The sequence below is a fragment of the Felis catus genome, chromosome B4, assembly GCF_018350175.1.
Source record: "Felis catus isolate Fca126 chromosome B4, F.catus_Fca126_mat1.0, whole genome shotgun sequence".
NCBI lineage: Eukaryota > Metazoa > Chordata > Mammalia > Carnivora > Felidae > Felis > Felis catus.
The window spans coordinates 132169454-132195547 of NC_058374.1; the positions used below are offsets into that span (position 1 = coordinate 132169454).

Sequence of the window (26094 nt, forward strand, 5' to 3'; positions counted from 1 at the left end):
TCTCTCTCCTTGTACCTCTCAAATCTCTCAGAATAAACGGCTTTAGTTAAGAAAGGATGCAGACTCTAGGTACAGTAGTGATGCTTAAGAAAGAGAGGGGTTCTTTTCTTTGATAAGGGATTTAGTTTGCAAAGAAAAAAAGACTAATGCCTAGGGGCTATCAAGTGGCAGTTTCCCAAACTCTGGGTACTGCTTCAGGGCAGTTGTGGAATGGACCTGGCAGTTGTGGAAGTGACCTGCCTGAGTTTACTCAGAAGTTAGAACAACTGAGCTGGGTGCACAGCAGTTTGGTTAAGTCCTCTCCAAGTTCAGGACCACACTGCCACCATCATCACTCTCATACCCCCACTGCCCCTGGGGAAAGAAACCAAATGGCTGTCAGTGAAGAGAGCTTCTAGGACTTGCTGGGAATGAGACCCTCATATACACATGTAGACATGGAGAGCCTTGTTCTTTTGCAAAGAGACTTGGTGACTATCTTTCTACACATTCCTGTTTCCAGAGTTAGTGTCTCTGTCAGTCCCCAAAAGTTCTACACAAAAGGTTGTGTCAAAGGTGTATGTTTTTGCTTGGAACCTCTTAGCTGCATGGGCCTTTCGTGGTCTCTGAACCAGCTACAAGGTACAAGTTCAGCTTAGCTTTAGCTCATCTGCCTCCCTGAGCATTTTTTTTTTCTTGGTCATATTTATCTCAACTGTACACAGGTAAACCCACACTGTTAATCTTTTTCTAACCCAGTGCTCTCTTACCAACTGGCTTATACCAGGAGAGTGCAATTTCTTTTGTGCTGAGTGTTTTGAAACAACCAAAGACATATTACTTGAGGAGACAAAGCAAAACCAAAGAGGACTTAAAACAGAGAAACAGAAAGGGAGAAAAAATATAAAAAGAGAGCAAAAAAAGAAAGTTGTGGTAAAAATAACTGCCGTTATAGTATTGAAGTCTCTTAACCCCTGTCTCAATCTGTCAGAAATTAATTGCTGTTACTTTGAAACTGAAGTGATAAAAAGTTAACATGAGGAGTATAACAGATTGTGATTTACAGAAGTTTCTAGCATTGAATGAGAAAGGCTATAGAGTCTCACAGGGCCCTTCCTTTTTTTTTTTTTTTAAGTAGGCTTCACACCTGACCTGGGTCCCGGACTCACAACCCTGAGATGAAGACCTGAGCTAAGGTCAAGACCTGAGCTGAGATCAAGAGTCGGCCATTTAAGCAACTGAGCCAGCCAGGCGCCCCTCACAGGGCCCTTCTAAGCTAAAACGACAAAGAATCGATTTTGCTTACAATAAGTTTGTTGGCCGCCTCTTTAATCTTGTCCACTTTTGCTTCTGAGAGCCCTTTGACATTGCATAGTGCCCTTCTTGTTGTCATTTGTATCCCTTTGATGGTGCAGATTCCTACTGACTTCAGTTTTTTAATGTCAGCCACATTCTGTAAATAAAAGAATGGATGCAGCAGATTGATAAAATGCCAGCTTGCAAGGCTCCCATACTATGTCATGTGCTTTTGTGTCCATCTCCTTCCACCACGATGCCAATTTTATACAAGCAGCCAGGTGGAACCCACCCACCATGTAGCCAAATGTTCTGGAAATATCTGAGTAGAACATACCCAGCACGCTGCCAAATGTTCTGGCTGTGCCCTGATTTCCCGAGCATGTTAGTGAGACCATGGCAATGTAACAAGGAATTCAAAAGAAAAGTCTGTTGGTAGAAAAGCTAGCGAATTTATCACACGTTCGCCCCCTCAGTTCAGCTCTTTCCTTCTAGAGAACTTCATTATGAATATGTTCTTTTTAAAATTAAAATTTTTTTCCCTCTACCCTTGGGGAATGCAAATAGCTACATCGCCAAAGGGCCAGGATTTTCTCTTGCTCCTATTTTCTCAATCCAACTGAAAGAGATTAAATGTGAGGGCTTCAAAAGAAAATGTCAGAGAAGTTTTACTATCAATGAACTGCTGTTGAAATTCATCTAGTTACTCCGAGTCTGGTTTCTGTCATCATCATTTGCTCCAATCACCTGCCACAGAACTGAATTTTTTGTTGATGAAAACAGGGGTAGATAGCTCTGAACACCTCCCGTTGGGCCAGGGGTTCTCAACTGGGGTCCATTTTGTCCCCTTGGGACACTTGACGATGTCTGGAGACATTTTTGGTTGTCACAACTAGAGGGGTGCTATTGGTATGTAGTGAGGGGTCAGGAGCCAGGGATGCTGCTGAACAGCCTATGATGCATAGGACAACCCCCACAACTAAGAACTGCCCGGTCCCAAATGTCCAATGGGGACAAAGCTAAGAAACCCTGAATTGGAGGATTTCACACAGCATCGAAAAAATACTTACAATCCCATGTTTTTGTAACAGGTCAATGTCTTGAAACAAAGATTCCTGAAGGAAATACAACAGAAAAAAAAAAAAAAGGAGCTTTGATTCTTCATATCCAGCTGTATCATATCTTTTATAGAGTTAATTCAGCATTATGAGTCACTCCAAAATGCCTCCAATTCCACTTCTCTAAACAGATCGAGGTAGGATCCATATGCTTTTTTCAAACACGGTGCTATAGACTTAGAAGGTGCACCAACATTGAAAGGGCTGGGAAGCCCGATATTTTTGTCCTGTCCTGTCCAGATTTTTTAGACCTTAACCCAAAGGCGTGGAACAACACTTAACCTCTTTTAAAATACGTCTTCTCAGCTTTCTGCCCCGCCAGACCTTGAACTCCTTCCTCTGCTATTGGGTACCAGCATGCAAAGATTACCATTATGGCCATACCAGTTGTTAGGTTATTAAAATACTTTCATGCTAGTTGCTAAGTAGCTAATCTTAGCATCCCTTGCCAAACAAGTTGTCACATATTTGTAATATTGCCTCTCCCTGGAACTATGCTTTCTTTCCACTCTCAGTTTCTAAAAATAATAGCTAACAGAGAAGGAACTTCATTTTTGTGGACTGACTGCACGTCTACACGGTTCAACATTCTAGCCATACCTCTTCATCTTGGAATCCTGGTTCTTCCAGCACAACTTGATCCTCCTTCATATTGAAAGGTGAGCAAGCAGAAAAAAGAATCAGTTCTGGGAAAAAAAGAAATATTATTCAAGAAGCGGTCATAGATCAGACAGTACAAGGGCCTTTGCCCGGAGGCCTCCTTGACTTCATTTCAAAGTCGCCAGGGACCAGAAGAGCAATTAGGGAAACATTTGGTTTGGAATGACTGGGCTGGCCCATCTTTTCGCTGGGCACCTTGACTCTTTTCGCTGGGCCCCTGACACTACGTATGTGAGGGTGGGGGACTTGGTTTCTTCCCTTTTTCCTCAAAACTGGTAACTTTTTCATCTTTTGATTTCCTATAGCACAGATATCAGGACTGTCTGATAATGCCTTTTTGGTGCGTCTTGGGTTGCTAGTTAGTATTGCACATTGCGACTTAACCTTTCAGGTTTGTGCTCACAATGCTCTGGGAATGTTGACCTTATGTCGTTCTTCCTGAATCTTCCCTGGCTCCGAGAACTTCGTCTACCCTCGGTCAATACATTCTATTTTTCTCAGGGATGATGAACGCCTTCCCGCTTCCTAATCATGAACGGGATCTCTCGCAATAGATTTCTTCCATAAGACATTAGGCACATTTTGCTTTATAGTATTTGCTAGCTTCATAATTATTTTTAAGATGTACAATTATGGTGGATACCCAATATTAGGATACCAATAAGCAGCTACGTGGTCTCTAACGCTGTGGCGTTCGTTCCAAGATCTCAGGAATCTACAGGGCATGACTGGAGACTGAAGTGCAGCCCAAGCAATCCGTTTTCTTGGTCTATTGCATTTTCTGGCTTCACATCGGAGTCACGCGTGGGGTCCAGCAGAAGGGGAACAAACCACGAAGGGAGAGAGAGGTATGACGGCTGTCACCTAATACCTCTAAACAGCAAAACAGCTGAGGTAAAGAGGAGACCACGTAAAAGGAATCTTCTGGAACACTGTCCCCGGATAGGTAAATCAGGTATATGACCACCACAAATTCCACACTGGCTGTTCTCATGGAAGGAAAAAAAAAAACCAAAAATCGTCCGTGTCTTCTCCCCCGTGATAAAACGAAAAGATAGTTCTTTCTCGAGTGGCCACTGATGGGCTGAAGAGCTGGATCTTAAAGCAGGGTTAGGGCCAACCCCCCGCGCCGCCCGCGGGCATTTTCCGCACCTCCGGTTCCCTCCCAGGGCGGGGACGGGCCGCACAAAGTCACGAGCCCGGGGCCCAGCGGCGACCGCCAAGCGCCACCAAAGAAACGGACCCTTGGTTTCCCCTCAGATTCTTCACGCGCTTACCCTTTTTTTTTTTTTTTTGCCACAAACCCCTCTCGTACCCCACAGTCTCCCCGAGGTTTTCAAGGTGGAATCCCTTCCGCGCCCCCCGCCCGGGCTTTCGAATCCTCCGGGGTTCTGACTCGGAACCCGAACGCGGAGAGCCGCAGCCCGCGCGTCGCTGACCGCGGGGTTTGGCGCCCACCGACGAAAGTCCGGGCGCGTGCCCGGAGTGGGCGGGCCCACGGTGGGGCGGGGCCGGGGTGGAGGCGGGGCGGAGTGCGAGGGGGTGTGTTCACGGTGGGCGGGTCCCCGGACGCGGCTGGGACTGAGGCGCGGGGCAGAGAGCAAGGGGCTGGAGGGTCCGGCCCTCGGTGGGCGGGGTCCGGGGCGGGGCAGGTATGGGGGAGGAGGGGCTACCGAAGGAGCCTCTCGCGGGGGGTGGGGGCGGGGGCTCCCTAGGGTGAGGGAGGGCTTCTGAGGCGGGGAGAAATGTGCTGAGGAGAGGGGCTCCCCGGAGCTGAGGGAAGTGCTGAAGTCAGGGAGAGGCCTCCAAAGTGGGGGCACGGAGGCGGGCGCTGAGGTGAAGGCGGGCTGCTGTGAGAAAGAAGGGTTCTAAGGTGCGGGTTGTTCCGAGATGGAGAGAGGCCTCTGGGAAGGGGTCACGAGGTGGAAAACCAAGGCGGGGAGGGGGTGCTCGGCGACAGGTGCCAGGCAAAATGCTTATCTTACTGGGGACCCCCGGTGAGGAGGTCGAACCTGGGGTCTTAGCCAATGTCCCCGCATTCCTAATCTCTCTCTGTGACACTCTCTCGTCTCGAGGCCCATTCAGGACGGAGAGGAATTTTGCTGCGACTTAACTCGCAACGTGAAATAGACAACGGCGGCCAAACATATGTCGGTCCAGCTTCTAAATAGACCTTTTAGGGCCGCCTCCTTGCCAGCCCAGCCGTCTCTGGCAGCGTCGTCTGCCTCCCCTGAGACGGTGACTGACTGTTGACAAGAGTCAGGAAGCATTTGAACGAGCATCTGCTGAGGTGGAGGCTACGATGCACGTCTGTGCGGACAGTTCTTGGAGTTCAAGCCCCAGTACAGGGCGACGCTTTTCCTTCGGCGTCTGAATCATTTTGCAGGAATAAAGAGCAAAAAAAAAAAAAAAAAAAAGAAGTTCCCACAATAGCAGTTGGCATTTTATAGGACATTTCCTGCCCTCCCCCCCCCCCAGTGGATTGTTTTAAAGGGCCAGCAAACAAATGGGGCGCCTGGGTGGCTCAGTCGGTTGAGCGTCCGACTTCGGCTCAGGTCACGATCTCACGGTCCCTGAGTTCGAGCCCCGCGTCGGGCTCTGTGCTGACTGCTCTGAGCCTGGAGCCTGTTTCAGATTGTGTCTCCCTCTCTCTCTGCCCCTCCCCAGCTCATGCTCTCTGTCTCTCTCAAATATACACATTTAAAAAAAATTTTTTTTTAAATACACATTGAAGGGATGCCTGGGTGGCTCAGTCAGTTAAGTGTCCAACTTCAGCTCAGGTCATGAACTCGTGGTTTGTGGGTTCGAGCCTCGCATCGGGCTCTGTGCTGACAGCTCGGAGCCTGGAGCCTGCTTCGGATTCTGTGCCTCCCTCTCTCTCTGCCCCTCCCCCACTCACGCTCTGTCTCTCTCTGTCTCAAAAATAAATAAGAACATTAAAAAAAAAAAATTAAAGGGCCAACAAATAACCTCAGCTCTTCCAAGTCTTATTTTCCAGAAGCAGAGCCTGTCCTTCGTGTGTAGATGGAAACCGATGCCCAGTTTGGGGGTGAACTGGGTAGTGACCGTAGGCTTTCGCCCTGTGACCTCGCCTGAAATAACTGTAGTAACTTCTGCACAGCTTGTTAGGTGAGGACATCCAGTGTAATGGTGGAGCTGTAAAGAGCACAGCGAGATGATTTAGGGAAATAGAACATATGTAGTTTGGTGTAGTGACAGCTGGGAGAGAGAAATGTTCATAATATTTGAAGGTTGTGTGCAGTACATTCACCGAAAGAAACCGAAATGAGCGTGGTAATGACAGATCCTTGAAATGAGGATAAAAAATCATGTTTGGATAGGATACTGATGATTGTATGCAACTTAAAAAAATTTTTTTTTGAGCCCCAAACGCAGGATAGTTAAAAAGTACATTTGAAGACATTTCTACTCAAATCAGGACCAAAAAAAAAAAAAAAATAGCCTTTCATATCACCTAAAAATTTTGAATATGATGACAGTGGTATTTCAGATCAGTGGGGAAATGATGAGTTCAGTGAATGGTGTTGGAACAGCTAGGTAGCCATCTGGAAGAAAAATAAAATTGGAACCAGACTTCACACCTTATACCAAGATAAATGCCAGATGGATCAAGAAATTAAATCTGAATATAATAATAAAAGTGCTAGAAGAAAAGGAGACTTTTTTTTATTATCTCAGAATAAGAAAAATCTTTTTACATATGACACAAAACTCGGAAGCCACAAAAGACTTATAAAAACGACCACATTAAAAAAACAAAAACAAAAAAACTTGGGTTCCAAAATGCTACGTTCCTATTTTAGATGCAGAGTCCCGCAAGCCAGAGCTTGTGTATCAATTAGTAATTGTGACAAAAAGCTTTCACAGTGTCTCAAATCCTTCGGTGAGTCCACAAGTTCTTTACAGAATTTTTAAAATTTGTGTCATTTTTATGGTATTCTAAAAACAACAACAACAACAACAACCAGGCAGTGGGAGTACCTGAATTTGAAACCGTTACACTTTAGTGCCCCTCTGTGGACAACTGCCTTACAATCAGAAAAAGGCACAGGATCCCACCGTCTGGAAACCGGTGCCTGCGGATGTATGTTCTGGGAGTTTCAAGAGCTCAAATATGAGAAGTGCTTTGGTAGAGAACTAAAGAATGAAAGACCATCACACGCACACAAAAAGAACTTCACTGGGCGCGTCTCCCCTTAAACATACTTCATCCAAAAGATGTTTACTGAATCCCTACTGCTTGTCAGACACTGGGAGGTGTTGAGTACCAGGGTTTAAAGAACAAAGGAGATACAAACCCTAATGGGGCTCTAGATTGGTAAGTTTCTAGGCAATTACAGTGAAACACACACACACACCCTGGTCATTTGGGGGCTTTCTCATTTATTTAGATTTATTTCCACATTTGAACACCTTCCAACTTCAGCACACAGCTCCCCAGAGAGGCATGCTCCTGACAGTTTATTCAACCAACATTTATTTATTTTTTATTTATTTATTTTTTTAACGTGTATTTTATTTTTGAGACAGAGACAGAGCATGAACGGGGGAGGGGCAGAGAGAGAGGGAGACACAGAGTCGGAAACAGGCTCCAGGCTCTGAGCCATCAGCCCAGAGCCCGAAGCGGGGCTCGAACTCCCGGACCGTGAGATGGTGACCTGGCTGAAGTCGGACGCTTAACCGACTGCGCCACCCAGGCACCCCTCAACCAACATTTATTAAACACTGCGTGATCCCAGCTCTCTGCTGGAGAAGGAAATGAAGACAGGTCTGGACAGGTCTCTGCCCTTTAGGGGCCCTGAGTCTAGTAGGGGGAGACAGATACCGAAACAGGTAATCACACACAGGGCAAGGTAAGAGATCAGACATGCAGTCGGGTAACAAGGAAACCTCTCCCTGCGGGATCCTCACAGAGGTAGTGACCCGAACTTTGGGGCTGGGAGGATGGGTGAGGGTTTGCTGGCCGGGCCGGGTGGGAAAGGCAGAGGCAACTCAGAGGCTCTTTTAGGGAACTGCAAGTGGTTTTGCTGGAGTGGAAGGTGCTAGGGACAAAGCAGCTCTCAGAAGCAAAGGAGAGAAGCTCAAGGTAACATTTGATGACAGTCCACACTCATAGCACTTACTCCTTCCCACAGATTAATGCAACCACTCATCACAAAGACAGCATGAGGTAGGGACTATTATTACCCCTATTTACAAATGAGGACACTGAGGCATCACAAGGCTCAATAACTTGCTCAAGGCTCACAGTCTGGCTCCCGTGTCCACGTTCTTAACCAATCCACTAAACCAGTATATGGCAGACTCTGTATATTCACATATGATTTTTTCTTTTTTTCATTTATAGGAGCCTGGTTTAAGCACACATAGGAGTGGCAACTGAGCCAGGCTTAACATAGTACAGCTCAGCCATTTACTAGCTGTGTAGTCTTGGGGACATTAACGTCTGTGCCTCAATTTTCTCATCTGAAAACCAATAATGATAATAGTACTGAGTTGTTGTGAGAATTAAATTAATACACTGGAAGTATTTGGGCTGCCGTGTGAAGAATGGATTGAAGGGGGCAAGAGAGAGAGGGCAAGGAGAATGAGTACCTAGGAGAAGACTGTATAAGTCAAAGCCGGGGGCGACTTCATCCAAGAAAGGCCTCTTGAAAATGGGGAAAGTTTTCCCAAAAATAAATAAACGTTGAAAAAAAAAATACTTTAAAAGAAAATGGGGAAAGTTGTGCCTCACACACAGGGCTATAGTGAGAAGGCAATAAAATAATGTGTGAAAACATGCTTAAAAGTGTTTAGTTCAGGGACACCTGGCTGGTTCAGTTGGTAGAGTGTGAGACTCTTGATCAGGGGGTTGTGAGTTGGAGCCCCACGTTGGGTGTAGAGATTACTTAAAAATAAAATCTCAGGGGCGCCTGGGTGGCTCAGTCGGTTAAGCGTCCGACTTCAGCTCAGGTCACGATCTCGCGGTCTGTGAGTTCGAGCCCTGCGCGGGGCTCTGGGCTGATGGCTCGGAGCCTGGAGCCTGCTTCGGTTCTGTGTCTCCCTCTCTCTGCCCCTCCCCTGTTCATGTTCATGCTCTGTCTCTCTCTGTCTCAAAAATAAATAAACGTTAAAAAAAATAAAATAAAATCTCAAAAAAATTATTTAGTTCATAGTAAATACCTTTAATTGTTTTATTATGGATAATTTTTAATATATACAAAGGTAAAATAACACATTTCCATCACCCAGATTCAACAAGTTTTAACACACGGCCAATCTTTTTTTTTTTTTAATGTTTATTTTTGAGAGAGAGAGAGAGAGAGAGAGAGAGCAGGGGAGGGAGAGGGAGAGGGAGAGGGAGACACAGAATCCAAATCAGGCTCCAGGCTCTGAGCTGTCAGCACAGAGTCCGAGGCTGGGGTTGAACCCATGAACCACAGGATCATGACCTGAGCCAAAGTCAGACACTCAACTGACTGAGCCACCCAGACGCCCATAGATTTCTTAAGTCACATGGCCAATCTTATTTCACTTATAACTCCATCCACTTACTCCCTCTCATACTATTATTTTTTGTAATCTCTATTTATTTTTGAGAGAGAGAGAAGGAGAGGGGCAGAGAAGGAAGGGGACAGAGGATCCCAAGTGGGCCCCATGCTGACACCAGAGAGCCCAGTAAGAGGCTCGAATTCATGAACTACGAGATCATGACCTGAGCGAGCGGAAGTTGGGCGTTTAGCCGACTGAGCCAACCAGGTGCCCCAATCCCTCTCATATTATCTTGAAGCAAATTTCATACATCATACAATTTCATCTGAAATATTTCAGTATGTATCCCTAAAAGATAAGGACTCTTTTCAAACAGAACCATAATACCATTAGCACACCTAAAAAATAATAACTTTTAATATCAAATATATAGGCAGCGTTCAAATATTCAATTATCTCATCAGTGCCGTATATTGTCTGTTTCAACTGGGATAAGAAAATGTCTACGCGTGGCAACCGACTGATGCCTTTGGACCCTTTTCTGAAAATTCTATAGGTTTCCGTCTTTTCCCTTGTGTAAAGCACTGTGACAGTGCCTGGATGGAACTGGAGGGTATTCTGCTAAGCGAAATTAGTCAGTCAGAGAAAGGCAAAAATCGTATGACTGCACTCGTATGAGGACTTTAAGAGACAAAACAAATGAACATAAGGGAAGGGAAACAAAAATAATATAAAAACAGGGAGGGGGACCAAACAGAAGAGACTCATAAATATGGAGAACAAACTGAGGGTTCCTGGAGGGGTCGTGGGAGGGGGGAGGGGCTCCATGGGGAAGGGGCACTAAGGAATCCGCTCCTGAAATCATTGTTGCACTAGATGCTAACTAATTTGGATGTAAATTAAAATAAATAAATAAATTAATTAAAAAAAAAGAAAAAAAGAAAAGAAAGAAAGAAAGAGAAAGAAAGAAAGAAAGAAAGAAAGAAAAAGAAAGAAAGAAAGAAAGAAAGAAAGAAAGAAAGAAAGAAAGAGAAAGAAAGAAAGAAAGAAAACAAGTTCAGGAAAGGTCAAGCCCCACAGCTACTAGGTCTAAAGTCCTATATCTATTATGAAGCAGGACTCAAGGCCCTGCATTTTCTGGGGCCAAAGCTCGAACTCCTTCTTCCATCTCTTCACCTGGGATATTCTCCAAGGGGGTCACCTAGGATTACACTCAGGGTTCAAGTGAATATGCATATCTGTGGGAGACACCTTAGGTCCCAAGAACGCACTTACTTTCTTCTTGGTTTAGGCAAATAGCCATCTGCTTGATTTCTTTCCTTTCGGCATTGCCAGGCAGACCTCTCTAACAGATCAGGTCACTCCCTTGTGCCCTGAGGCCCAAGTGATAAAAGCCAAGCCCCTCAGCCCAGCCACAGGTCCTTCCCCACACTGGCCCCTGTCCCTCTGCGTCTCAGTTGGTGAGGGGAACAAAGGCAAGAGAAATGTAGCTGAAATTAAATCTCACAGCTTGTAGCCCACTGAAACATGCAAACATGTAGACACCTGAAACATGCAAAATGTGACCTTACCCAAGCAGCTCATGGCTGCCTTACTTCCTTGATGTTTTATTAAACACTAAAAGTAGCCTTACCTTACCAGTAGCTAGCCCCTCAAGGTCACGAAAGCCTTGCTTCCAAGTTCCTTAGTAACTTTACTTTATCTTTACCCCTCCCTCCACAAACTTAAAAGTATATAATCAGCCACTCCTCACAACCCCAGGGCAGCTCTTTCTGCCCACGGGTCCTGGCATGCTTTATTAAAATCACCTTTTTGCACCAAGGATGTCTCAAGAATTCTTTCTTAGCCATTTGCTCAAGAACCCCAACATCGGTGAAGTCTTTCTCGATTTGGTTTTTTGTTTATTCTGCACAGATTTCTAGCAAAGCATTAATGTATTAGTTTATACATCCTTCCCCCTCTCCCAGATTGTGTGTCCCTTAAGGTCAAGGACTGTGTCTTTATGCATCTCTGCAGGCATGGTAGAGAACAGACACCTGGAATATTTGCTCAACCTCTCCAAGCCCCAGTGTCCTCCCAGGAGAAATGGAGGTAACAATACTCACCCTGGGGGGAGCCACCAGGAGGGTAAACCAAGATAATGTCTAAGCAGGACTTAACAGAATTAAAAAAAAAAAAATTAAAGAAAGGGTGGGGGGCACCTGGGTGACTCAGTTGGTTAAGCATCCATCCGAGTTAGGCTCAGGTCATGATCTCACGGTTTGTGAGTTCGAGCCCTGTGTCAGGCTCTGTGCTAACACTCAGAGCCTGGAGCCTGCTTTAGATTCTGTGTCTCCCCCTCTCTCTGCCCCTCCCATGCTCATGCTCTGTCTCTCTCTCTCAATTAAAAAAAAAAAAAAAAAGTTAAAAAAAAAAAGCAGGACTTAACAGAGTACTCAGCATGTCATTAAGTGCTCAATAAATGATTCTCCTATGATTACTATTACTGTGTTATATAATATTATGTATTCCATAGTATTACTGCTACTAAGTGAGTGGAAGATTTAGTTGGTAAAGGCATGAATGAATGAGGTGACTTCACTTTATTTTTTTTTTTAATTTTTTTTTTTCAACGTTTATTTATTTTTGGGACAGAGAGAGACAGAGCATGAACGGGGGAGGGGCAGAGAGAGAGAGGGAGACACAGAATCGGAAACAGGCTCCAGGCTCTGAGCCATCAGCCCAGAGCCCGACGTGGGGCTCGAACTCACGGACCGCGAGATCATGACCTGGCTGAAGTCGGACGCCTAACCGACTGCACCACCCAGGCGCCCCGTGACTTCAGTTTAAATCCTGACTTTGGTCCAGAGAGAAGTGAACTTTAATATTCTTTGTCCCATGGACTGGGAATAATTAAATGTGTTGCAGTATTATTCTTTTGTTGTTGTTTCTGTTTTAGATGAAACCCAACAACATGGGCAGGCTTCAGCCAAAAGTTCTCCCAATTCTTGGATAAGGATTCATCCAGGTGTGTTACAAGGTGAGGGGTTATGGAAACTGACTTCCTTTTTCTGAGTTGGTTTTGACTCCTTGGTGTCCTTCCTGTGGATGAATCATAAAGACACAAACAGATTAAAAACAAACATTGAAAAACCAGTGTGCTGAAGGGAATGCAGAAGTTAAGTCCCCAGGATTACATCAACAGCCTAGGGTGAAACCACCCAGAGTGAAACTGGTCAGGAGGCTGGGAAATGAAGGTGAAATTGATAGACTATGAAGTGTCTGAATGTATTGGGGGGAGATTTAGGTGGCCAAGGAGAAATGTGGAGATAAACTGTGATAAGTACATAATGAAGAAAAAAAAAAAAAAGGCAAGAAAAGAGGCAGATTAAAAAAGAGAGAAAGGCTTAGTTCCAGGGATAGCAAAAAGTTTTACAAGAAAACAAAAATACCATAGTACCCTCCGTGGCTCACGGCAGTTGTGTCGATGGTATAATGCTGATTAGTGGTCCAAACCGAATCACAACAGAAACACACCGGGAGGATGAGAGACAGAAAGTGTGTGCATATGAGAGACAGCCCAGTCCTTAACCACTCCCGGTAGGAACTCAACAGACAATGCCTAACACTGAAAAATCAAAGAGCACCGTGGTATTTAGACATTAGAAGGATAACAAATACCAAAACAATCAGTTAAGAAAGTGGAAATGTGTTGATGGAGAATGCAAAGGAGGTCCAGAGGGGTGCAATTTTTTGTAACAAGCTTTGTAGAACTAGTTATTAGTTAATTAGCATTTGCGTTATGCTTTCCATAATCAGTTAATTGAATAGGCACTTACATATTACCTTGCATCAGGTACTGTTCTCAGTGCTTTACGTATGTTAACCAATTGAATCCTCATAACCACCTTTTTTTTTTTTTAGGTTTATTTATTTTGAGAGAGACGGAGACAGCGCGAGTGGGGGAGAGGTGGACAGAGAGGGAGACAGAGAATTCCAAGCGGGGCTCCACACTGTCGGTGCAGAGCCGGACACGGGGCTCAAATTCATGAAACTGTGAGATCATGACCTAAGCCGAAACCAAGAGTTGGACACTTAACCGACTGAGCCACCCAGGCACCCCTTCTTTACTTGATTTTTAAAGGATGAATGTGTATTATTTTAATTCAAATAAAAACAGAAACATTTGTAAATCAGTATGAGCTTTTAAGAGGATTTATTTCCAACTTTATGGGTATAGAGAGGCCAAGTCCTAAAATGAAAGCAATTTTTTGTATAAGCGTATAAGCAATTGACTGAAGCAGAATGCTAAACACACGGTAGCTGATCATTAAGTCCTTCACCAAAAATTCACTGAATCCTTACTACGTGCCAGCCACAGGAGCAGGTACGAAAGGTTCAATGCTGAATGAGACAAGGTCCTTGAATTTGTGAGACTTTTATAGTACAGAGAGGGAGACAGATAATGCCATCACTAGAGTAGGTCATATTCAATGGAGCCAGCTTGGAAAAGCACAGAACACAAAATAGGCAGTCACTAGTGCAGTCTGGGGAGACTTTCTGGAGGTAGCGATGCCTGAGCTGGCCTTTCAGGATCAGGTAGGAGTTAGCCACATGAAAAAGTTGCGAAAGCATATTTAAGGAAGAGGAAAGAGCAACGAATACTCGTTAAAATGAATTGAGTTGGTTGCTGTCCTCTTACATTCGAAAATATCAAAATGTCAGAAATAACAGTATTCATAAGCCCCTCCTAACCTGAAACGTTCCACAGCCCAAACCAGTGGGGTGCAAACCATGCTGCTACATTCCGGTATGAGTGGCTATTTCTCTAATCAAAAGAAAAAAACAAATTGATAAAACTTTCTTCATATTGAATTTACTTTAGACTTCTCTTAAGGGTGCCTGGGTGGCTCGGTCGGTGAAGTGCCTGATTCCTGGTTGTGGCTCAGGTCATGGTCTCACGGTTTCATGGGTTCAAGCCCCACATCGGACTCTGAGCTGAGGGGTGGAGCCTGCCTGGGATTCTCTGTCTCTGTCTCTCTCTCTGCGCCTCGACCACTCGCGCTCTGTGTCTCTCAAAATAAATAAACTTTACAAAAAGTTAAACAAAAAGAAGACTTCTCTTAAAAATAGTTAGGCCAGGGGTGCCTGGGTGGCTCAGTCAGTGAAGCATCTAACTTCGGCTCAGGTCGTGATCTCATGGTTCGTGAGTTTGAGCCTCACGTCGGGCTCTGCACTGACAGTGTGGAGCCTGCCTGGGATTCTCTGTCTCTGTCTCTCTGTGTCCCTCCCCCACTTTCTCCCTCTTTCAAAATAAATAAATAAACTTAAAAATATAGGGTGTAGCCCAGGCCGTAAAGTTTGACTGCCGGTTTCAAATCATTGTACTGTCTACCAAATGCAAGAGCCTGGGCAGCAGTCTCTAAACCTCTCTGAGCCTCAGTTGTCTCCGTTATAAAGCAAGGATAATGACACCCCATAGTTTACAGGAATGCTGTGGGAACTAGAGAATACACGGATCATGCTTAGAACAGAACAAGGACCTGACAAGCACAATGCTATTGTGTGCCATTGCTCAAGGTGATAAAACAAATGAATAAGTAAAAGTTATAATTAAGAAAAAAAATTAATTAGTAATCGAGTTGTAATTTCTTAACATATTATGTGTTACTTGAAGTTACCAAAGTCTGTAGATATACTGAAGATTTAAATTTTATGCCAGACCTGTATTTCGGGTGCCGGAATTTAGAGTGGTGATATGTTTACGGGGTTCTGCAAAGAGCAGTATGACCTCTGGCTGTCCTGTCCCGCAGCACATGGGAGAATCAGGGCTCTGAGCTCAGGAAAAGGCCTAGAGCAGGTCAGCATCTGATCACCTGCCAGTCCATTTGCACTTGAAACCAGCCTCTTCCCCTCCCTAGAGCAGTAATCCTGTAAAACAACAACTAGATGCTTTCTCTAAAATGGGTGTGCCTCAAACCTCCCAGTCCAGAAAGGAACAATGTACACTTGACCTTTGAACAACACGGGTTTGAAGTATGTGAGTCCACTTCTATGCAGACTTTTTTCAATAAATACACTTACAGTACTGAAGAGGTATTTTCTCTTCCTGATGATTTTTTTTTTAAGCTTACTTATTTATTTTGAGAGAGAGCAAACAGGGTAGGGGCAGAGAGAGAGGGGGAGAGAGAGAATCCCCAGCAGGATCCACGCCATCAGTGCAGAGCCTGATGTGAGGCTCGAACCCTTGAACCATGAGATCATGACCTGAGCTGAAATCAAGAGTCAGTCATTTAACCTCCTGAGGCGCCCAGGCGCCCCTCTGATTATTTTCTCAAAGCCTTTTCTTTCCTCTGGCTTATTTCATTTTAAGAATACAGTATATAATACATAGAACATATAAAATATGTATTAATTGACTGTTTATGTTATTGGGAAGGATTCCAGTCAACAGTAGGCTGTTAGTAGTTACATTTGGGGGGAGTCAAGTTACATGTAGATTTCTGACTGTGCCCCTAAACCCCGTGTTGTTCGAGGGTCAAGTGTAGTTCCTTGCACTACTTTGGGCTCAGTGAATTTTCATGTTAAAAAAGGTCTAAGAGCTCTGAGGAGAAGCATTTGACCATGATGCCCTCTGTGTGTGTCAGGGAAAGCTTCCTGGAGGAGGAGACATCGTCTGCAAGGACTCTGCAGAAGGAGCAAGGGCTGGCTGGACAGAGAGGTCAGGGGCGGGAGGGAGAATGGCATTTCCTACAGGGGAAGAAGCTTGTGCCCAGCAAGGCCCAAAGGCAGGAAGAGCTCAGCCTCCTGCCATAGCTGCGGGGACACGGTGTGGCTTGAGAGGTGGCTGGGAGTGGGGGTGGGGCTACCTCGAGAAGGCCTTGTGTCTAAGACTGAATTTTAACCCTAGACACAGATTTTAAGCAAAGGAACAGCACGATGAGCTACGGATGTTTGAAAGCGACCCACGAGGGGCCTGGGTCTCGACTCTGGTGAGCCTCAGCGGCCTCCTTTGAAAAACAGGAAAAATAAAATTCACCCCACAGAACTGTTCCTAGACTTGAGTGGGACCATGGACTATGCCTAGCAAGGGGTGAAGACGGCTTCCCTCAGTTTCCCTTCCGGTATTTGTAACAGGAAGAGGGGGCATGCTCTTCTTCAGGCTCTGGAAAGCCTGCCGTCCCCCCACCCCCCTCCCTGTCCTTAGTGACTCTGAAAGAAGGGTCCAGGGAGACGTCTTCAGGCCCAGGCTACGCCCTGTCTGAATGCGAAACTTTAGGAGCTTAGAGACTTTTCCCCCGCAGGTGAGAATTTGTGTTTTTTCTGGAGCTTCACTGTTTCAGTGCCCTGTGGTGTGTGAGAAGGATTATGCCTGCCATAAGAGGTGTGAAACCAGACCTTCCAGAGCCCAGAAAACCAGGGAGTCCTTCTGGGCTGGGCTAGGCCAGGGATCTCAGGCAGCCAAGCTCAAAGCGTCCCAGATGCGGGAACGTAAGGAGCTTTATGAAACAATAATACGATGCCTGTTGATTATTGACAGGTTCTATGCCGGGCTCTTTGGTTGCTCCACGTAGCAACCATCCACATTTCTTACAGCCAAGGAAACAGACCCAGAGAATGTAGGTACTTGAGGATGCAGGGCCAAGATTCAAAACTCCGGATCTTTTTAGAGCCAAAGCGCCTTCTACCGCTTCATCGGCCATCAGGACTTTTAAAACCCAAGTATGGGGGTGCCTGGGTGGCACAGTCGGTTAAGCGTCCGACTTCAGCCAGGTCACGATCTCGCGGTCCGTGAGTTCGAGCCCCGTGTCAGGCTCTGGGCTGATGGCTCAGAGCCTGGAGCCTGTTTCTGATTCTGTGTCTCCCTCTCTCTCTGCCCCTCCCCCGTTCATGCTCTGTCTCTCTTGTCCCAAAAATAAATAAACGTTGAAAAAAAAAAAACCCAAGTATGATCCAAGTATGATCATGTGGTTCTCTTGTTAATATCTTTCAGCAGGTCCCTGAGACTTAGAAAATTGGGGTGCCTGGATGGCTCAGTCGGTTGAGCATCCAACTTCGGCTCAGGTCGTGATCTCGCGGTCTGTGAGTTCGAGCCCCGCGTCAGGCTCTGTGCTGACAGCTCGGAGCCTGGAGCCTGCTTGGGATTCTGTGTCTCCCTCTCTCTCTGCCCCTCCCCCTGCTCATGCTCTGTCTCGCTCTCTGTCAAAAATAAATGAACATTAAACAAAAAAGAAAAAAGAAAAGAAAGTGCTTCACAGATGATATCCCTTCCTGATTTGTCAAAGAATCTTCTCTGGGTTCACCTTCCCGGGAACCCTGTCACACACTTTCTTTTCTTTTCTTTTCTTTTTTTTTTAAAGTTTATTTATTTTTGAGACAGAGAGAGACAGAGCATGAACGGGGGAGGGTCAGAGAGAGGGAGACACAGAATCTGAAACAGGCTCCAGGCTCCGAGCCGTCAGCACGGAGCCCGACGCGGGGCTTGAACTCACGAACCGCAAGATCATGACCTGAGCCGAAGTCGGACGCTCAACCGACCGAGCCACCCAGGCGCCCCATGTCACGCACTTTCTTCATCCCCTGCCATGCTAATTCCTGCCTCTGAACTTTTGCCTCCGCTGCTCTGTCCACCAAGAATGCCTGTCTCTTGCCTCACCCACTCCTTCTGCCTGGCAGACACCTTCTTATCTTTCCCAGATGTGGGTCAAGGGACACCACGCTTCTGTAAAGTGCTTCTGCATGGCTCCTGGGTCCCCTCTGTGTAAGCACCTCTGGAGCTTAGGGCATTAATTTGTTGATACACCTGCCTTCTCTCCACCAGGTTGCGAGCCCCTTGAAAATAGGGACTGTGTGTCAGCTACTGTGATTTATTCAGTGTCTACCACAGGGAACTTTGGAAGCCTCTTTGAACCTGGGCTTGCTGCCGTGTAAAATGCAATGGGTAACCTCTACTCATATGGCTGCTGCGAAGGTTAAGATGAGGTGATGTTTGTAGCGTGTTGAGCTTAATGTGTTTAGTTAATAAACGGTGGCCCTTATCACAGTATAAAAAACACTGTTAGTTGTAGTATTTCAAATAAGATAATGGGCGAAAGAGTAAATGCATGAGTAAATGTGGTTAGCCAAGCAAAAAAAAAAAAAATAATAACAAAATAAAAACGAAACCAAAAACCACTTCTGTTTTTCACTCAGCCTCGGAAAAACTGTAAAACTATGGTGGAGTATTGCCCGGTTTCTGTTTCTCAGTCTTTGGCTACAGTTTCCTTTTGTTCCTCTTGTCTTACCCTACTTGGCGGAAATATCCGGGGCTCCTGCGGGAGCTTCCTAGTCCCAGGGAAGAGAATTAATCAGGGCTTGAGAGTGACGAGGGAGAGAGGCTCAACGTCTGTCTTGCTTCTCGTTTCCTCCCCTCCTTTTCCTTCCTGTGGGGGAAACCAAAAAGACTTCACAAAACTCAGATCCAGAACTCCGTGTGGTTTCTTCAAAGGTTGCGCTGGAATCTTGATGGATGGCGAAAGAAAAAGCTGACAAATGAACCAATGACAACGGCAGACAGCAAGTGACTGGCGCAGGGTCCCCTCATCCATCTTCTGAGCGCTGACTGAGGGCCTGCTGGGCGCCAGGCACTGAACTTGGCCCCTAAGGAAACAAGCTCTCTTGAGAGAGCTCCCCAAATCGTCACTCTGGGGAGATGGACAAGCGGACAGGCAAGTCTGTGACTAAGTAGGCTATGTTCTGTGGGGCACGATCAGGAGAGTGCAGGGCACATAATGGGCACCCCGAGTAGGCAAGTCAGGGAAGTCTTCCTGGAGGTAATGCCTGAGCTGGGTTTTAAGGGTCAGCTAGGAGTTACTAGATTAAGAAGTAATTAGAAGATGGGAAAGTCGGGGGGAGCAACAATATTCGTAAATTAAAATGAGTTGGCTTTTTATATTTCCGAGAATCTAAGGTGGGTATCAGAGAGATCATTTCTGATAGATCAGTGAGTCACTATCGACCCTGGGAGATTCCGCGGTTCAAGCCGGTGGGTCTCACGTCAAACTGCTATTATCAAAAAATTGTGGGGGTGCCTGGGTGGCTCAGTTGGTTGAGTGTCCGACTCCTGATTTCCACACAGGTCATGATCCCAGGGTGGTGGGATTGAGCCCCGTGTCGGGCTCCATTCTCAGCATGGAGCCTGCTTGAGATTCTCTCTCTCTTTCTCTCTCTCTCTCTGCCCTTTCCCCTTGCTCACACGCTTTCTCTCTCTAAAATACTTTTTTTTTTTTTTTTTTTTGAAAGAGAGAGAGAGCGCAAGTGAGCGAGGGGCAGAGAGAAAGAGAGAATCCCAGGACGGGGAGAGAGAGAGAGAGAGAGAGAGAAGCAGGGCTCGAGCTCATCTGAAGCGGGGCATGAGTTCACCAGATGTGGGATTCAAAACTCATGAACCACAAGATCGTGACCTGAGTGGAAGTCAGATGCTTAATGACGGAGCCACCCAGGTGCGGCTCTAAAATAAATTGTTTAAGAAAGGAAAAAAAAAATTGTGGTCTTCTCCTCTTTAAGAGGAAAATTAAAATTGTAACCTTTAAGACTGGAAGGCTTCCAGGGTGCCTTGGTGGCTCTTGATCTTGGCTCAGGTTATGATCTCGTGGTTCAGGAGATCAAGCCCTGAGTCTGGCTCTGCGGGGATAGCACAGAGCCTGCTTGGGATTCTCTGTCTCCCTCTCTCTGCCCCTCCCCCACTCGTGTTTTTTCTCGCTCTCTCTCAAAATAAATAAATCAACTTAAAAAAAAAAAAAGATTGGAAAGTTTCCTTGGCTAAATTTCTCAACCCATTAAGCTTTGGTTTCTTCTCAAAAATGGAGAGTATAACACGATCTATCTGTGACAGAGATGGTTAGTTACCAACCCATCATCCACTCTCCCTTTTTCTTTAGCGACGGAGTCAGTTTTTGTCTAAGATGGTAATATGTCCAGATTTTTTTTTAAACTACATTTCCCAGTCTCCTTTGAAACTAACATCACCGTAATATCTGGCTCTTGAAATAAAGTGGCAATATTATATGTCATTTCCAGAGAGATAACTGAAAATGGAGAGGGTAACAGATTGACTACAACCAAGCATGAAGGACCTTTCTGGGATAATGAAAAAGTTCTAACACTGGATCGTAGCAGCTGTTGTTGCAAAACTCTGTAAATTTACTAAAATTAATTGAATCGTCTGCTTAAAATGGGCAAATTTTATGGTAAGTTAGACCTCCATAATATTATAGAGTAATAGTAACAATTATTATAAAACAGCACTTAAAATATTTTTAAAAATAGAGTCATATCTCTGAGATGTTGCAGGTCGGGTTCCAGACTACTGCAATAAAGTGAATATTGCAATAATGCTAGTAAATTATTGTTTCGGTTTCCCGGTGCATATAAAAGATACACTTACCTTATACTGCATCTATTAAGTGTGCAATAGCATCATATCTAAGAAAATGTACCTAGCCTGCCTGAAAAATACTTTATTACTAAAAAATGCTAACCATCCTCTGAGCTTTCAGTAGGTGGTAATCTTTTTGCTGGTGGAGGGTCTTGCCGCCGTGTTGATGGCTGCTGACTGATCAGGGTGGTGGTTACTGAAGGCTGCTGGGTGGCTGTGGCAATTTCTTTTCTTTTTTTAAAACAAATTTTTAATGTTTATTTTTTGAGAGAGATAGAGAGAGACAGAGCATGAGTTGGTGAGGGGCAGAGAGAGGGAGAGAGGGAGACGTAGACCGAAGCAGGCTCCAGGCTCTGAGCTGTCAGCACAGAGTCTGACACGGGGCTCAAACTCACAAACCTTGAGATCACGACCCGAGCCGAAGTCAGATGTTTAACCGACGGAGCCACCCAGGCGCCCCTGTGGCAATTTCTTAAAATAAGACAATGGTGAAGTTTGCAACGTGGATCAATTCTTCCTTTCACGAATGATTTCTCTGTAGCATGCAGTGCTGTTTCATAGCATTTTGCCCATAGAACTTCTTTCAAAACCGGAGCCCTTTATCAACTAAGTTCACGGAATGCTCTAAATCCTTTGGTGTCATTTCAACAATCTTCATAGTGTCTTCACCAGGAGCGGATGTTCATCCCGACAAGCAATTGCTCGTCCATTAAAGTCTTATCGTGAGATTGCAGTAATTCAAATATAATTAAAAAGTTTGAAATACTGCAGGAATTACCAAAATGTGCCGTAGAGATAGGAAGTGAGCAAATGCTGTTGGGAAAAATGGCGCTAATAGGCTTGTTCCATGTACGGGGGCCACAAACCTTCAATTTGTAAAAAAAAAAAATAAAAAAAAAAACAAAACAGCGTCTGCAAAGTGCCACAAAGCACAGAGCAACAAAACAAGGTTTGCCTGTATTTGTTTCTTTGTATCTTTAGGACCTGGCCACACTGGGCCTTCAGTCAGTGTTTACTTGGCTTGTCAGTGCCTCAGTTTTCCATTTAGTAAAATGGAAGTGATTGATGCTGAGGGCAAAGTACAGACTAACAGCAACCCCCCACCCCTGCCAGGTGGGAATGTGTGCTATTCCTCGGACACTTCTGGTTGCCCAAGAACAGGGGAAGAGGAAAGAAGCAAGATGGCTGACGATAGAGGTCACAGTCATGCAGGACAGGCGTCTCCTTCAGTCTACCGATTACAGTCAGCTGCAAGAAAAAGGCAATCTTATCCAAACCTAATCTCCAGAAACCTATAGACTCCGTTTCCTGGAGCCCTAATATCACCCTCGTCGAGATGTAAGGGGGTTTGGGGCACGCCTGGGTGTCTCCGTCGGTGAAGTTCTGACTTCGGCTCAGGTCATGATCTCGCGGTTTGGGGGTTCGAGCCCCACTTCGGGCTCTGTGCTGACAGCTCAGAGCCTGCAGCTTGCTGCAGATTCTGTCCTTCTCTCTCTGTTCCTCCACCGCTCATGTTCTGTCTCTCTCTCAAAAATAATTAAAAGATTTAAAAAAATAGGTGTAAGGGGGTTTAAGTACTTGCCATGGTGATGTGAGAAACAAAGGCAAAAAGAATTAAACTCCCTACTGCCTACAGCCCACTGACACGTCCTTGAAACGGGCAGAGTGACCTCCCTCTAGGAGCTCAGCTGCCTCGATGATGACACTTTGCTAGGGACGAAAGGGAATCTTGGCTTAACATTATCCCAACCTCCAGGATCCCGTAAGTCTACCTTAACATATAAAAATTCCTTTCGAAACTTCCTTTATCTCAACTCCCCCAAGATACATGCTGGCAATCCTACTCCAAGCGTATGACCCCCTGATATATATCTGAAGGGTCTCATGACCGAGGTTTTACTAAACAGTAACGAATGGCGTTTGCCTAACACAGCTAGCCCCTCAAGGTCCTGGAAACCTTGCTTCCAAAATATCTTAGAGACTTACTCTATCCATAACGCCCTCCCAACCTGACGGTATACAGTTAGTTACTCGGGTACGACCCCAGTGCAGCTCTTTCTGCCCAAGGGTCCTGTCCCCATGCTTTAACAAAATCACCTTTTTGCACCAAAGACGTCTTTAAGAATTCTTTCTTGGCCATCAGCTCTGAACCCCACCATCATCCCCAAACCCCATCAGTGATGATATCTAATAGGGTTTGATGAGATATAAAGTAGGCATGTTGTCTCTGTCTGATGGCATCTCACCCATTCAACTTATGTCACTGACTGTGCCCTGCTCTCTCAGGCCACAGGGACCCTCAGGTCTGGCTAATCAAATAGCACTGTTTCTTGAACACAGTGTTCAAGAATACTTAAATACTGTGTTATACACAGATCGGTAGGGCCATTACCCAAGCAGAGCCATCAGACTTTTATGAAGCTTGGTTTATAGAGGCTGGGAAAGAATGTCCCTCTTCCTCTGAGGTTATAGACAGTAAGAACATAGACTTGGGGCTGTCCGTGGCCCTCTTTTTCTGTAGGCAAAGGCAGCTTGGAAAACAAGCCAGCACACAGAGGGAAAGGGGGTGGGAGGGAAAAAGAGAGAGAGAGAGAACCTAAAATGTCATTGAGCCCTTAGGTCCAACATGCCTGCAGCCGGCCTGTCTGTGGCCTTCCCAGTTATTGAAGCCACTGGACTTTCCCCCGCTCGAGCTAGTCTGAACTGACGTACAGTTCATAAAGTACAGATGCTTGGCACAGAGGAGGTACAAAATCATTGGTAACTCTTGTTACAGGTGAGGGAGCCTAAGGCAAGCGGAGGGCCAAGCACAAGCTAGCAGAAACCCCTCCTCCCAGGTGGGATATGTATGATATTCCTTGGACACTCCCGGCTACCCGAACACAGGAAAGGACAAAGGAAAGGACGGAAAACAAACGACAGAATATCTATCAGTTGACAAATATCTTACTAACTTAGAAGAAAAAGGCAATCTTATCAATAGCCTCATCTCTAGAAACCTGGAGACTCAGTTTCCTGGAGCCCCAACATCACCCCTCCGTAGGGATCTGGGGACCAAAGGCAAGAAGAAAATGGCAGGTAACACTGAATTTCTTTATAACCTGCAGCCCATTGACAAAGACTTGAGGCAAATACAGAGTATCACAGCATTCCTCCTGGAACCCCCTACTGTCTTCATGTTAATGTTTTGCCAGAGGGGAAAACAACCTTAGCTTGAGGATGGCTAGGCTTCCAGGAATCTGTGCGTCTTTAGCATATGAAAGTCTCTTTGGAAACTACCTCTGGACTCTCTCTCCCCCCACTCCACAAAATAGTCAACCCCACACTTGCGCAGCTATTCTGCCCCCGGGTCCTGTCCCTGTGCTTTACTAAAACCACATTTTTGCACCAAAGATGTCTTCAAGAGTTCCTTCTTGGCTGTCAGCTCTAAACCCCACAAACATACCCCACCCCCTTCACTCCCAAACCTCACCGCCTACTACCATGAATTATAGTGAAAATCAGAGTTGGGTGAATAACACATAAAAGTGAGTAAACCTTCATGTGCTCTTTTCCATGTATTAGTGACGTGGGGAACAAAGGCAGGAAGAAATGTAGATAAAATTAAATTTCCTTATAACCCGCAGCCCATTGACAGGTCCTTGAGACAGGCAGAGTGTGACGTTCCTCCAGGAACTTCCAACAGTCTTAACGTCCGTGCTTTGCTAGCAGGAAAAACAACTTTAGCTTGACAATAGCTAAGCTTCTTGGATGTGAGTCTTCCTTAGCATATGAAAAACCTTTTGGAAAAGTCCCCTAGTCTTTACCTCACTTCCAAGTATATGATCAGTCACCCCTGAGGACCCCAGTGCGGCTCTTTCTGCCCGCTGGTCCTGTCCCCCTGCTTTAGTAAAACCACCTTTTTGCACCAAAGATGTCTCAAAAATTCTTTCTTGGCCGTCGGCTCTGAACCCCAACATTTCCACATCATTAAGAATTCTGACAGTGGTCACATTTCCACTTTTCCACGGTCTTTGTTAGAACAAACCTTGAGGGGTGCCTGGGTGGCTTAGTCGGTCACACGGTCCTACTTCGGCTCAGGTCATGATCTCATGGTTCTTGGGTCAGAGCCCCAGATCGGGCTCTCTGCTGTCAGCGCAGAGCCCGGTTCTGATCCTCTGCCTCCCTCTCTCTGCCCCTCCCCCACTTGCACGCACGCACGAGCTCTCTCTCTGTGTCTCAAAAATAAATAAACATTAGAACAAAACAAAAAAAGAAAAAGAAAAAGAAGGAAAGAAAGAAAGAAAGAAGGAAAGAAAGAAAGAAGGAAAGAAAGAAAAAAAGAAAGAGAGAAAGAAAGAAAGAAAGAAAGAAAGAAAGAAAGAAAGAAAGAAAGAAAGAAAGAAAGAAAGAAAGAAAGAAAGAAAGAGGCAGCTGGGTGGCTCAGTTTGTTAAGCATCTGACTTCGGCTCAGGTCATGATCTTACCGTTCATGAGTCCAAGCCCCGCATCAGGCTCTGTGCTGATGCCTCGGAACCAGGAGCCTGCTTCGGATTCTGTGTCTCCCTCTCTCTCTGCCTCTCTCTCTTTCTCTCTCTCTCTCAAAAATAAACAAACATCAAAAAAAAAAAAAGAAGGGGCGCCTGGGTGGCGCAGTCGGTTAAGCGTCCGACTTCAGCCAGGTCACGATCTCGCGGTCCGTGAGTTTGAGCCCTGCGTCGGGCTCTGGGCTGATGGCTCAGAGCCTGGAGCCTGCTTCCGATTCTGTGTCTCCCTCTCTCTCTGCCCCTCCCCTGTTCATGCTCTGTCTCTCTCTGTCCCAAAAATAAATAAACGTTGAAAAAAAAAAAAAGAAAAAAAAGAAAGAAAAACAGAACAAACCTTGAAATAAACGCCATCTCCCTCTCATGGCTTCCTCTAAATTTCTTGTCGGGGGACTCTTCAATGAAGGTTGAAGGTTGGATGAACATGCGATTTGCCTTCTTTTGATCCAATGCTCTTTGATCGATATTCTTCACCTCCCTGTGGGGGAAATCACAACGGCACATATGAAAAAAAACCTCAAGAGTCCACATGATCTTTTCACTCCTATTTTCATACGTAAAGAGAGACAAATATTTACAAATGTACTCATTTAAGAGCAGCTGACTAAAGTGGAGAGCTGACTCCATA

General features: G+C 45.5%; 2 protein-coding genes and 1 long non-coding RNA gene across 21 annotated transcripts in view; 1 reads left to right on the top strand and 2 right to left on the bottom strand.

Moving 5' to 3' along the window:
• The window catches only part of DMC1 (DNA meiotic recombinase 1), a 42107-nt gene extending 37569 nt beyond the window's left edge, over positions 1–4538 (bottom strand). For 7 of the 10 annotated variants that reach the window (XM_045062375.1, XM_019835580.3, XM_019835579.3 and 4 more), the window contains exons 1-4: positions 4369–4538; positions 2994–3079; positions 2346–2390; positions 1286–1432 (exon numbers count right to left, since the gene is read on the bottom strand). In XM_045062375.1, coding sequence (XP_044918310.1) covers positions 1286–1432; positions 2346–2390; positions 2994–3044 — 243 coding nt within the window. In that variant the 5' untranslated portion in view covers positions 3045–3079; positions 4369–4538. Of the gene's footprint in view, positions 1–1285; positions 1433–2345; positions 2391–2993; positions 3080–4330 lie in introns of all 10 variants that reach the window. The other 3 variants (XM_019835584.2, XM_006934043.4, XM_023257713.2) reach the window with 2 other exon arrangements.
• On the top strand, positions 2936–12569 carry LOC111561442. The gene is made up of 3 exons (XR_002744095.2): positions 2936–3052; positions 11565–11639; positions 12487–12569. It is a non-coding gene; the product is annotated as an uncharacterized LOC111561442 (long non-coding RNA).
• Positions 12493–26094, bottom strand: part of FAM227A (family with sequence similarity 227 member A) — a 79334-nt gene continuing 65732 nt past the window's right edge. For 9 of the 10 annotated variants that reach the window (XM_045062367.1, XM_045062366.1, XM_045062365.1 and 6 more), the window contains 2 exons: positions 25804–25944; positions 12493–12629 (listed from right to left, as the gene is read on the bottom strand). In XM_045062367.1, the coding sequence (XP_044918302.1) occupies positions 12548–12629; positions 25804–25944 (223 nt within the window). In that variant the 3' untranslated portion in view covers positions 12493–12547. Of the gene's footprint in view, positions 12630–18811; positions 18950–25803; positions 25945–26094 lie in introns of all 10 variants that reach the window. The other variant, XR_006601130.1, reaches the window with a different exon arrangement.